This window comes from Syzygium oleosum, unplaced genomic scaffold (assembly GCF_021117445.2).
Source record: "Syzygium oleosum isolate NSW1041296 unplaced genomic scaffold, Sole_v2.1 Sole_v2.11, whole genome shotgun sequence".
Taxonomy (NCBI): Eukaryota; Viridiplantae; Streptophyta; class Magnoliopsida; order Myrtales; family Myrtaceae; genus Syzygium; species Syzygium oleosum.
This window is the reverse complement of record NW_026607495.1, coordinates 1,395,834-1,409,358: the sequence shown is the minus strand read 5'-3', so window position 1 is coordinate 1,409,358 and position 13,525 is coordinate 1,395,834. Positions and strand designations below refer to the sequence as shown.

At 37.7% G+C, this 13,525-nt stretch overlaps 1 protein-coding gene across 1 annotated transcript; it reads left to right on the top strand.

Annotated features, from left to right (window-relative positions):
* Window positions 1-3,294: 3,294 nt before the first annotated feature.
* On the top strand, window positions 3,295-4,099 carry LOC115662938 (cysteine proteinase inhibitor 1-like). Its single transcript, XM_030585024.2, has one exon. It carries the CDS (start codon window positions 3,528-3,530, stop codon window positions 3,891-3,893), a length of 366 nt encoding a protein of 121 aa, XP_030440884.1. The 5' UTR covers window positions 3,295-3,527; the 3' UTR covers window positions 3,894-4,099.
* The last annotated feature ends 9,426 nt before the right edge of the window (window positions 4,100-13,525 follow it).

The following is a 13,525-nucleotide window of genomic DNA, read 5'->3' as shown; positions in this document are numbered from 1 at the left end:
GTACAGGAACGACTATGAATTTTGAACCGGAGATATATAAACTGTTGGAAGATTCGCGAAAAGATTGAAGATTCCGATTATTGATGGATGAACAAAAACCATGCATAATCAGGATCAAATGTGAAAACGTGAAAAATTCTGTATAAACCTCTAGCTATTAATGAAGTCAAAAACCAGATATGCAAAGACTTGAACGATCGGTGAATGAGTACTTCTAGTCAGTTGCGCTCTTGCGTGTTTTTCTATATCCCCGAGGAGTTTGACTTAGACGTATTTATATTTTCATTCGCACCCTTACATAGATAACCTCTTCCATCAAAACAGTTAACTTAAAATTGGGACGCGGCTTAATGCGGACAATAAACGTCAACAAAATTAATTAATGTGGGGGTAATAATAAACTGAATGTGGGATCACATTATCGATCGGTATGATAATATAAACATCACCGTTACGATATTATTCTCTCTATGTTTATGCATTACAATTTCTTTTGCATTCCATAGCCCTTTCTAGTAGCTGTTGGGACTTGAATTGAACAGCGTGGGCGCCGCTTGTATCCATCATAAATCCAGACATTAGTAAGTGCTTGCTTGGTTGGGCTCAATTCAATGGCTCCGACCTCGTATGTTTTACGTGCATTTGGCCTCGCCACCCTTGCGAAATCCCATGTTCAAGCTTCGAATCATTTCGAACTACCCTTAAACGCCACAGCCATTAGACTCCACAAGATCAAAGGAGGGCTCGTTCAAAGCTCAAATTGAAACGTCTAGTTCAAGAAAGAGAACGACTGTCGTCAACACTCGAAAGAGCGTGGGACAAATTACCGAAAAAGTCCTCAACATGTCGCAGTTTTACCAATTCGGTTTTAAACCTTTTAATTGTGTCATTTGAGTTATAAACATTTTCATGTTTTGTCAATTGTGTTGATCCGACTAATTTTGACCGGAAATCGCTAGCGTGGACATTGACCGTCCTACGTGGCACGATTAATGTTTACGTGGATAATTTTTTTAAATTTTTAATAGTTTTTGACTTGTTTATTAATTTTTTTATTCTTCTATTTTTTCTTTGTTTTTTTTTTTCTTTTTACTGTGGCTGGTGAGAGTCGCTAGGCCCTCACCGCCCACTAGGCAAGGGTAGTGAAGCCCTCACATACTGCTAACGAGGCCACAATGCCCTCGCCAGCTGTAAATGAGGGTCGCAGCCCTCGCCCAGATTTGGGCAAGGCGTCATCGTCCGTGGCCGGCGAGGGTCGACCCTCATCGGCCATAGTTAAAAAAAATTAAAGGAGGAAAAAAGAAGAAAAGAAAAAAAAGGAAAAAAATAAAAATCTCGAAAAAATATTAAAATATTTATTAAAAATTGTCAGCGTCAGTCACGGCACGTAGAACGGCCTATGTCCACATCAGCGATTTCCGATCAAAATTGACAGGATAGATTCAATTAACAAAACGTGAATAGGTTTATGACTCAGTCGGTATAATTAAAATGTTTATGACTGAATTGGCATAAATACAGTAAATTTAGAACCGTTTTGGTAATTTTCTCCGAGAGAGGAGTTCGAGACTTCGAGTTGTAAAGGAAACCACAACGAAAATGCTCCCGTGTTTCGGACAAAGCGCACCCGCCGCTAATCTCCCGATCCCCGACAGAAGCTCCGTGTTTTTAACGTCAGTGGCACGTTCCATCTGTCGCCAAAACATCCTCATTTTGTCGTCGCTGTTGCTCCGACCCTCACGACCCGTCAAAAGTTTTTGCTGCCACTTCTTTTTTCACACACTTGACTCTCTTTTTTTTTTTTTGAAAAATATCACAATGTTTTTTATGGGGCTTACTTCTATTTGTAGCTACTAAATCCCGGGATTTAATCGAGCAATAAAATGAAACAAGTAAGACCCACATTCCAAGATCGTGAAATCTCATTTGCAATTCACTTACTTGGACTCCGTTAGTCACGGAGAATATGACATTTTTGGAAAATGATTTTCAAGGAAGTCATTTTCTAGAAAAAAAAAATGGCAATATTTTTTGATGTTTAGTTGAAACCTAAAAATAAAAAGGAAAATATCTTTTCATCGTCTAAAAGGAGCATATTTTTTCAACTATGCGAATCTCAAGAGTTAAGCTAGGCTCCTTTCGTTTCGGGGAAAATGAATTATTAGAAAGATCTTTTTCCGAAAACAATCGCTTATATCTCTTACGAAAAATGAACGAGCAAGAAATATTTTCATTGTCCACGAAAATATTTAGACATAATATAATGAAAACACTTTCTATTAACTAATTATCTCGAGTGATACAAACGATCGCCTTCTGGAAAATTTCTTCAAAATTATTCATTTTCCATAAAACAAATAGAATCTTAGTTCAAAAAAGGTTGGAAAGAAGGCGAGAGGAAAAGGCTCTAGCATGAGAAAGAGGAAAAATGATTTCCCTTTTTCCATTTTTCCCAATTTTAGAAGGGTATTTTCCGCTGACGGAAAACTTTTTTTTACCACTTATTTTTCACGTCTTAAATGCCAGAAAATGAGGATTTTTTTTTTCGAAAAATGTTTACCGCAAAACAAACGAAGCCCTAGAATCGAGTTTCCAAGGAGCAATTTTTGGACTTCGAAGAGTCCCCTCGTCCCAACATGCATAGGTCGCCTTTGACCAAACTAAAAAATCCAACTTAACCTAACGCGTGCAAATTGACCCATGATATCATCCGACAGATAAATGCGAATATATGATCTAATGAACAGATTAAATAATATTAATAATATAAAGGGTTAATACCACGAAAAATCCCATACTGGTATATCTGTGATAAATTTATCCTGAACTAATTTTTTGATCATCAAAAACCTCAAATTGGTTCACCTGTGAGAAATTTACCTCAAACTAATTTTTTGATCACAAAAAACTCCAAACTAGTACACTTGTGATAGATTTACCATTTGTTAATTTGAATTAATACCGCAACAAATCACAAACTGGTAAACCTGCGACAAACGGAGGGGTAAAACCCTAAACTGGTGTACTCGTCAATTGAAACGTGTCAATCAACTCAACAATTTGACGGTAAAATTTAATAAAAACTAACGGAGGGTAAATTTGTTATAGGTGTACCAATTTACGGTTTTTGATGTCTAAAAAATTAGTTTGTGGTAAATTTGTCACATATGTACCAATATAGAGTTTTTAGTAGTATTAACCCTAATATAAACCCGCTTAAAAACACATGAACATGTATATTTCTGCATTGCGAATATTTTTTTCGTATTATTTTAGTACCCTCACTTCTTTAACACATTAAATCCTTAAATCCATTAAATAACTACAACCTTGCCATAAATTCCAAGTCGACCCAAGAAAAAATTTATTCTTTACCCCCCGCCACACGACATGTGTCCGTGTTCCTCGCAATTCCTAAGGGCTATAACTGCACGTATTCTCCACCCGGATAAGCATTCACTTTCCAAGCCCCCACCAAGAAAACTGAAGCATAAAACAGTTACCAAAACCAAAAACCAAACCCGAAAATGAGACTCCTCCTCCTCGCCGCCGCCGCCGCCGCCCTGCTCCTCCTCCAAGTCTCGGCCTTCGGGGCGGCCCCCGGGGAGCCGCTGCTCGGGGGATGGACGCCGATAAAGAACCTGAGCGACCCGTACGTGAGGGAGATCGCTGAGTTCGCCGTCAAGACGCACAATGACGATGCCAATACGGGGCTGCTGCTGAAGAAGGTGGTGAAAGGCGAGACCCAGGTCGTCTCCGGGACGAACTACAGGCTCGTCGTCGAGGTCAAGGACGGGGCCAACACGAAGAACTTCGAGGCCCTCGTTTTTGACAAGCCGTGGGAGCATGTCAGGCGCCTCTCGTCGTTCAAGGCCGTTCACGGCAGAGCCTGAGTTCATCGTTTCGTCGTACTTCTTCTGAGTTATTACTAGTAATCCTCGGTCATATTACAGTTTCAGCAGTTTGAGAATAAATTAAAGAGTCTGCAGAAGTGAGATCTGGTTGTTTGTCGTTAGGGATGGAAGCTTCAGTCCGATCTGATGCGCTGTTTCCGTTTGAAAACTTCGTTGCAATTCGAGAGATCCCATGTTTTCCTTTCCTTTTTCTTGTTCTGCTCTTGCTTTTCTGGGTCTGATGTTTGCTGCATGCGACGTGCAAGAATCTTGCGAAGATGGATCAGATTAGGTCAGTCAGCCGAAGAGAGAAATCTGCAGATGAAGAAAGATGTTATCGTTGATCTTTCACTCGTGATGGGGATGGACGGTCGAGAAACGTCGAGATGACTGTGGGATCCAGCAGATCTGACGGGGGACAGACCTTATAGCCTGACTACAAATAAATCACTTTTTTTTGTACATAACTTTGTGCTATGTTCGATTCGAAATAAAGAAAAAGGGTTTTTTCAGACAAATTATCATGCGCCGAAGATTACGTTCTGTTGACTTCTGGTCGAAAAGAAAAAGATAGTTTCTTGGCTGTGGTGACTCGACGAAATTTAAGAGCGCGTTCGGTGATGGGACGTTGGAAGATAAGTAAGAAGAATAAAAATTAAAAAATTAGGGGAGACGTAAGAATGAAGACTAAATAACCCCGTCAAACAGGTGGATTAGGACAGCTTTGCGTCCAACCATATCGAAAGTATTTCAATCCAAATTGACCAATGTAATAAATATGGACCCATTTTATGCGGTACAAATTTAGCGCCCCATTCCCATACTCGTACTTGATCTGGACCCAACCGAGCTCCACTTCTTAGCAAATATTCTTTTTAAATTGCTAATATTTTTAGGCTATTTTGATTTTCCTACAACAGTCTGTAATATAAAATGATCGAATATGGTGCGGGCGACACAATAGTCAATTATAATTAGCTTTATGATTGAAGGGAAGAACTTATACAGTTGTCTGTTCTTTTTCAAAATTTTTGGCTGATCTTTATCTTTTGGATTAATACAATGAAAAACCCCAAATTAGTATACTTGTGATAATTTTACTCAAAATTAATTTTCTGACCACAAAAAATCCCAAACTGGTACACTTGTGATAATTTTACTCAAAATTAATTTTTTGACCACAAAAAACCCCAAACTGGTACACTTGTGACAAATTTACTCAAAACTAATATTTTGACCATTAAAAACCTCAAACTGGTACATTTGTGATAAATTTACCCTCCGTTGATTTCTGTTAAACTAGATTTATACCACAAAAAATCACAAATTGGTACACATGTGACAAACATAGGGTAAAACATAAAACTGGCAAATCAGACAGCTGTCGCATGTCATTTAACAAATCAATTTGACAGTAAAATTTAACGGAAATAAACTGAGGGTAAATTTGTCACAGGTGTACCAATTTGGGGTTTTTTGCGGTCAAAAAATTAGTTTGAGATAAAATTATCACAGGTGTACCGGTTTGGGGTTTTTCGTGGTATTAACCCATTTCTTTTTCTTCAGTTGATCTCGCTGTTGGATGGAATTTAGGAGTGTGAAAATTGATGAATTTCATCAATTCAAAAACTAGATTATATGAAAGAAAACGAAATTTACGAAGTTTGAGTATCATGTGGTAACTATTGTTCATTTCATTAAATAAATTTTCTTCAAAGACCGAAAAAAGTATATTTGTTTATAGGGATATATTCACTAAAAATCCTAATATTTGTTACGAACTTGCAATTTAGTCATAATACTTGCAAAAAGTACAATCAAAGTAATCTGAAAACTCTTTCAATGCCAAGAAGGAGATTTCATGAAATTTTGAAAGAGGATCTTTTAGTAAACTACAAATATGAAACATTTGATTCAAAATAAAGAAATCCTTAAAAGCAACGAAGTAATTAAAGAAATCTTGAATTCAAAGAATAAATCTATAACAAATAGAAATTTGTAAAAACACCTCTAGTAAAGTTAGTCATAACAAGATCTTTATGCAAAGAAGTAAAGCACTTATAATAATAAGCAACTAGGCTCCTACACCAATTGTTGGGGCTAACAATACAACCTAGATGGGGGTGAATAGGTTGAATGAGAAACTATAAAGGACTTTTGTGGAACACAACAAGTGAAGCTTCATTAGTAGCAGCAATAATTTAATGTAATCATGAGTTCTGCTGATGAACTAATAACGTAATCAAGTGCGGTGCCGATAAATATTTGATTTCTTTCTCTTTGAATGAGATCTCAAATCCAACGACGGTTTCATTATATATCTTACAACTAGAATCCCTCTTTTTTTCGATTGAGTTCCTCCACCACTGTGAACCCCAATTAGATTGAGGCATGATACATTTTTTCGTTATTGGGAGAACCCAAGTACTTTCTTTTTCAGATCTAGGAAACAACTCTCAGAGATCTTTTTTCCTTTTGGAAGATCGAGAAGTGAAACAATCAACCTATTGATATTAGAAGACTCAAAAGATTTTTCCGATGTAACATTTTTGGGTCCAATGGAATTCATAGGTATAGGAAGAAGTCCTGTCAAATAATGATTCTTTCTTTTGACCATATTTTGATTGTTATTACGATATAAACATATAATGAAGAGATAGAAGACAGCACACTGAGTTTTGTAGGCTTTATCCCTAAGCCTACATTCACTCTCAATACTAACGGTCATAATAGGCTGAAATCCACTAGTAATCAACATTGCAAGTTACAACTGGTAAGTATTGTTCCTTTCACGCGATAGATCACACTATCAAGACACAATCACTGCTCTTACACTTGTATACTTGACTCTACTATGATTACAACTTAACATCACAAACATAGAGACATTATTAGCATCATAGGTGCTAACAACAGAAAAAAGAAAAAAGTAAAGAAGAATACCCATGAGCTATAGGCTTGGTTTGATCATTTCCACCTCAACCTTACTATTTCACTTGGATTGAGTACATATAGCCATGCAACCCTCAAATGACCGTTTGACACTCAACTCCATGAAGTATCCATTGGTATTACCATTGCCATCAGTAGAACGACTCCCTATCACTCACCAGCATCATAATAGCTATCGCTGACTGTGATAGTTTCCCAAACTAGTCAGACTACTCCTGTCAATGTCTATCTTTTGTCAATTTTGTCGTTACTACTCTGATTCATCTCCAGTTCTCATGATGCGAATTCCAAGCCTTTGTAACGGCTATATTGGTGTTGATCAACATTCCAGTCAGATGAGCGTGCGAACACCACTTCCCACAACTCGTTATCTACACTATCCCTTACCCATATAATGAGGAGTGTAGATCATTAATAACTTGTTGGTGATACCCCCCAACGAAATTGTGTGGAATGACTTCCAATCAATCTTCCAATGATCCTCTTGGCTTCATAAGCTTCCAAAGACTTCAAAGACATTAGCATTCCCGATGATTCTTCGTCTTCACTGATTGACCAAGTCAGCATCCAAGACCTCTAATGACATCAACATCACCGTTGATTTCTCATTTTCACTAAACTCATTGGATTATCGGCATTGTCACTATCTTCCCACCTCATATGAAGAGACTACTCCAGCAAACAATTTATTGTCCCAATAGCGATCCGTTACTCTGTTATCTTCTGGTCCTTCCAAGCATATTGACGATTGTAACTTTACTAAGTTGTTCACTTTCACAAGTGCGGTCCTTCCAAGCTTCAACAAATATTACCATTCTAAGCTTGTTCACCATCACCAAGGTCCATCTAGTGGTTCACCTTATCTTGATTCTTCCAAGCCATCGCAAACATTACTAGAGTTGGCATGGTGATGTGGATCAACGTTTTGTGGACAATGAACCAGTGGTCTCCGTGCTTGTCCTTGTCTAATTAGAGTTACCAAGTGTCGAAGAATATTAATATGGACAATGCATTGCTGAGATTTCACCTGTCATGTATATTTATAGCTGGTGTATATGTCTTTCTCTAATTATAAATTCTTTAATGACTTGATAAATTTGGGTTAATATTGAAAACTTGTCATGTAGTTGAGAATTTACTTGCCATATATTTTCAAAGTTGACATAATTTTAACTTGTTGTTTTCTATTTATTATTTAAGGCATAAATCTTGTAAATTCAAAATCTTTTGGGAACATATTGAATGGCTTTACAACTTAATTTTCCTTTTTTTACGTAAGTAATGTTGACAAGTGTCAAAGGCCGTTCACGTGGGCAATATAGTGTCGAGATTTAACTTATTATGATTTTCATAGTTAGCATAATTGCAATATATCCTTTTCCTTTCTCTTTTAATGAATTGATAAACTTGGAAAAATGGTTTTCCATAATTAGAGTTACCAAATCTCAAAGAATGTTAATGTGGGCAATGCATATCTGAGATTTCACTTGCCATGTATTTCCATAGCAAGCATATATGTCACCTTACATACCTCAGAAACTTTGAATAGGGATAAGAAGTTTGTGATGAGTGTGATATGCTAGGATTATTTCTATTTTTGAATCACATCTTATATGATGTATGAGTTTAGAGTTTTGTGGCGCATTTCATGCGCTTGTGGCTTATTTACATAAAATGGGCTTATTTGCACAAAAAAATGAAAAAAAAAGATTATACAATTCTCTTTTCGTGTACACTTATCTCACCCCCTAAATGAAAAGAAAAGAGCCGAAGCAAGCGATAGTGACATTAGATCATTAGATTTAGGCTCATCGGAATTGAATCTATTTCTCTTACCATTTCATGGGCTCGTGACTTATTCGCGTAAAGTGGGCTTACTTGCAAAAAAAAAAAAAGACTGAAAAAGTAGATATGATCGCAGTTACGGAATTAGTCTCGCCTTAATTGACCGTGCAAAGAATAGATTCACCATATCAAAGGTTCAGATACGGATTCAGACACTGATTTTATTGGCGCTTTGGTTCGAGAAGTTTCTCTATGGATTTTCTATAAAGAGTGGCATAGCTTCTCTCCAATCGGGGGCTCATTTTCATTCAACTATTAAATCATGGTGTATTCAATCTATAAATTTTTTTTTATCATAAGCTCGACGACCACTATTTTGTGGTTGCATATCTTTACATATGAGTTCGATTGTTGATTAATATGCTCAATATACATTGTTGGGTAAATGGGAGTCTTGCCGCATACAAGCAAGAGAAGACCGGAAATGAAAGGTATGTGATTAGTTATAAGCCTTCTATTTTGTTGCGAAAAAAGAGTGACAAGCATCGTCCGTCAATAAATTGGACAAATGAAGCGATATTTGTCAACACTCTTTTCATGTGAAATGAACAAATCCTCGTTCTTTAACTGCAGTGTGCGAAGGACTTCGTTGTGAGGGCAAACGATGGCTACTATCGCGACCTAAATTTCTCAGGCTAATGGATTATTAAGACTAAGCCTAACTCGGGCCCTCCCAAACCCTATCAATTCGCAACTTAGGGTTTAAGTTTTTAATATACAAAAGTTTTCATGTTTGGAGTCGCCACTAATCTATTTGTCGTAGGTCGATTAGAAACCTAAATAAAACATATGGAGATATGTTTTATTCTTACGAACCAGAGATTCTAAGCTCGAGGACTTGGTTACGCTAGATCTAACGTCCTTTCGGTACCTTTTCTTTTCAAAAATGTTTATGCAGGCAGTCTGGATCCATTTTATTACCTAATCACTAACATGTGAGGTATTCATGCGGGTGCGCAAACCACCATTTTAACACCCAAGAAAGCAATAAATAAATTGCAAGATTAGGAGAATGACATACCTTAATGTAACGCAAGCATCTGCATTGTTAGTAGAAAATCATACAGACAATCCTAATATGATTTCTAATTAACAAAGCAAGGCACTCAAGATGTTCTTTAGGGTTTGCGCTTTATTAAAATGCAAACTAACCTATATGCAATGACGTGCAAAAACATGACATGCAATTAATGCAACCTAGCATGCGAACTATATGTCATGCGATGACGTGACCTAATTCTAATGACGGACAAATGATTTATTTTTTTATTTTTCTCATTGAAATTCGGAATTAAAAATACTCAAATCAACATGCAATCTATCCTAGAGAAAATGATTTGATCTATCCTAAAGTGATTCTTTTTTTGGGATTTTTATTAAAATTCGAAATTTTAAAATAACCTAAATAATCTATTAGGATTAGAATAACACCTAATTTAAACTAGGAAATAAATTATCTCAAGTTCTAATTTAAATTAAATAATTATCCTATCTTCTAGATACATTTAGGGTTCCCTAAACATGCAAAACTTCTAAGTTAAATCTAACTAACAAATTTTTGGATTTTCTTTATTTAAAAGGAAAGCAATCAAACAAAGATAACAACCACGTTCAAACAATCCACGTAATCCGCAAGATTCTTCTTATCAAATTTGAATTACGAAAGGAAATCAAATTAACGGTCATATCTATAGGGCTATAGATATCAACGGAAAGCCGATTGTTCGAATTTGGAAAGCAGATAAAATCTGTTATCGCATCCAAGTGATTATGGATAAGATAACGATTTTTCCGTTTCGCCGCATATTGTACCTTAGGGATAAGTTCGGATAGTCGTCCAGATACGTTGCCAAATTAGGAATAATTCCTAATTTTGAGTGTTTTAGAATATTGCGGATAGAGCAAACAATATCCCTAAGATTTAGCAATCCACCAAATATTCACAGAATATTTAAAACACCTAAACTAGGAATTTAAAATATTCTGAAAAAATATTGGATATCGATCATACCTAATTTGACGGATATTTCAGATTCGAACTTGGATCGGACTCAGGCTTGCGGATCGGGATGGTGACCGACGGCGGGCGCGGTGTGGCTCCGGTGTTGCTTGGTGAAGTATCGAAGCTCGGTATGAACCAGTGGGCGTCGAACAATGGACAGCAAATCTGAGAGAATTTTCACCGTGGCTAGCTATCGTCGGGCTGGATTATGGCGTGCATTGAGCAGGCCCGTCGTAGATGTAGGAGGCGTAACAGCCGCAATCGCGGAAGGGAGAGGGCAAACTCCTTTGTCTTTCTCTCTCAACGTGTGGGTTCCCGTATGGAAACCTCTACTCCCTTTTGACTTCTTCCCAGTTGACAAAACGTGGCCTTTGTCTCAAATCTTCCACTATCTCCCACTAACGGCTAAATTTGCACCGCTTCAAGCTGGACGTTGTCCACTTTTCATGTGGTCTTCCTTTGGCTGAGACTCATTGGCTCCATGGATGAACGTGAATCGGAGAACTAAGAATTCTCGCGTTCTTTGATCGAATTTCAACCACTAGTGAAGTGGGTTGATATACTCCAAAGTGCGAACGCCGGTGAAGCTCCTTGCGGATGATGATCCAAGAGCAGGGAAACGCCAATGTATTCAAGGGGCATCAAAGTGGTGTTACTTGCAGATGTAGCTCAGTGGATGCCGGAGAAAATTTTTGAGAGATCATGCGTAAATCTCCTCTCTCTTTTGTGGTTCTCTCTCGCTCCCTCGTGGCCGTGTATGAAATTGTGTGGCCTCCGAAAATTATGAAAGTCCTCCCTTGATTATGACGCATAACGACATATTTATATCGCAACCCTAGATTAATTAACCGGGCTTCCTAGTCCTAATGGGCTTAGACTTAGGCTTTATCATTTAATATTATTTTAATTTCAAATGGGCTAAATTAATTCGGACTGATTAAGCTCAAATTAAAACAACCAAAGCCTTTTAGACTTGTGAATTTTGGCCCCCAATCCCTTGAGTGAGCCGAGTGCTTGAGCTCGGTTTACGCGATGAATTTTTAGCTTTCTCGCCACAGCCGGTCCGATACGGAATGCAACTAACCTATATGGACTCAAACTATATGCTATACAATTTTAATATTTTTGTTTAGGGATTAAAATTTAATCCCTAATTTTCTATGCAAAGTATCATTAAATGGTCGATCGAAATTTAGGTGTAAATAGCTACGATCTCATCCATCAATGCCTCAGTCTCGCACAGCTCGGCAAGAAACTTATCCAGGTTGTGATGCCGACTGAACGTGAATCATTGACAACTAGCTACACGACTGGGTTCAATACAAAGAATCCGATGCTTCGAATCCTCGAAGTCAAAAGATCCAATCCAAAAATTTAAACTGGTAAATGAAGGGACTACATATGTATATAAAGAGCATATAGACCCGATAGACAGGCAATGTGGGATATATTAACACTCGCTAAGCGGACTCCGAAAACAATCTACGAGGGAGTCGATGATCAGGAGAAAGAGTTGATCTAGCAAGTGAATGATTTCGATTCGAGATCACCGAGTTGGTCAGAGGTGAATGTCACAGACCTGAGATTTTTAAGGTGCAATAGGCCAAGGGTGATCGAAATGACCGGGCATGCTTTCAAGTTTCTCTAGGATTTTTTTTATTTATGTACTTTTGCATCCAAGAAAATTCTTGTAATTAATGTGTTGCTCGTGGATGGGGAGATTAGATCCCTACTATTAGATCGAATAGAGATCTACGGTTGTAATTGGAGGGGTTCACATTCATATAGTGCCCCTCCCCTCATTTCTAACCTTGCACAAATATCCACACAAGAAGAGTAATAGAGCACTCTCTCTCAAACCCTTTTCTTTCTAGAGTTTCTCTCTAAGATCCAAGGTGGGTCAAGTGAATAGTGAGCGATTGACATGGGGAAAATCGAGCTCAGACGACTCTAATAAATAATGAGCGAGTCAAGGGAATCAGACATTGCACAATTTTGATCTCAAGTACTGAACTGTAATATTGGCAACAAGAGCTCAAAATGAATATACACAATTGGCCGTCTGTGATATGATCATTATTCCCGGTAAAACAAGGTTGCACTACCAATATCTACTTCTATCCCATAATTTTGATAATGTAACTCATGTAATCTTTTTTACCATATACTCCATTTGTTCTTTAACACAAAGGAGGCTAACGATTGTAACAAGCTCATTGATCCCTCCCACTTGTTTAAATCATCTCCAATGGAGACCGTAACATTGATGGACACCATTTGGTGCACGTAGCCACCAAAAACACGCTACATGTTAAAAAGACCTTTGGTCAAGCATGTAGAAAAAAGACAGAGATTTAGGATTTTGTTTTATCAATTTGAAATTACAGTTATTGAACGAGGGTGAAAAGGAAAATCGAGAACTTTCATCAGCTCTTTGTTTCGGCATATCCAAAAATGCTAAAATGCCCAAAGCCGATTTGCCCTTGCCTTGAAAGAAAGGGCTTTCGGAATGCATTGCATTTGCCAAATCGGCTTCGAAATTACTTCACCAAACACAATTCTTCTTGCCAAAAGCTTTTTGTAAGTTCAAAATCTCTTGACAATGCTTTTCAAGCGCAGCCTAAGTTAACCACAAATCGATCAGCCCCACCCTGCCCATTTTTGGCCACCATCTTCAATCATTAGGCGTACGTAGCCACTAAGAAGATGCCACGCGTGGAAGACCTTCGACATGAACGTGTATCTATGGATTGGTCCATCACCCGACTTCTAGTCAATCAAAACATGCCAGATCATCACAACGTGCGAAAGTGCTGCCAGATCATCATCAACC

Excerpts from the sequence above, each read along its gene's own strand:
- LOC115662938 (XM_030585024.2), top strand. The coding sequence starts at position 3,528 with ATGAGACTCCTCCTCCTCGCCGCCGCCGCCGCCGCCCTGCTCCTCCTC.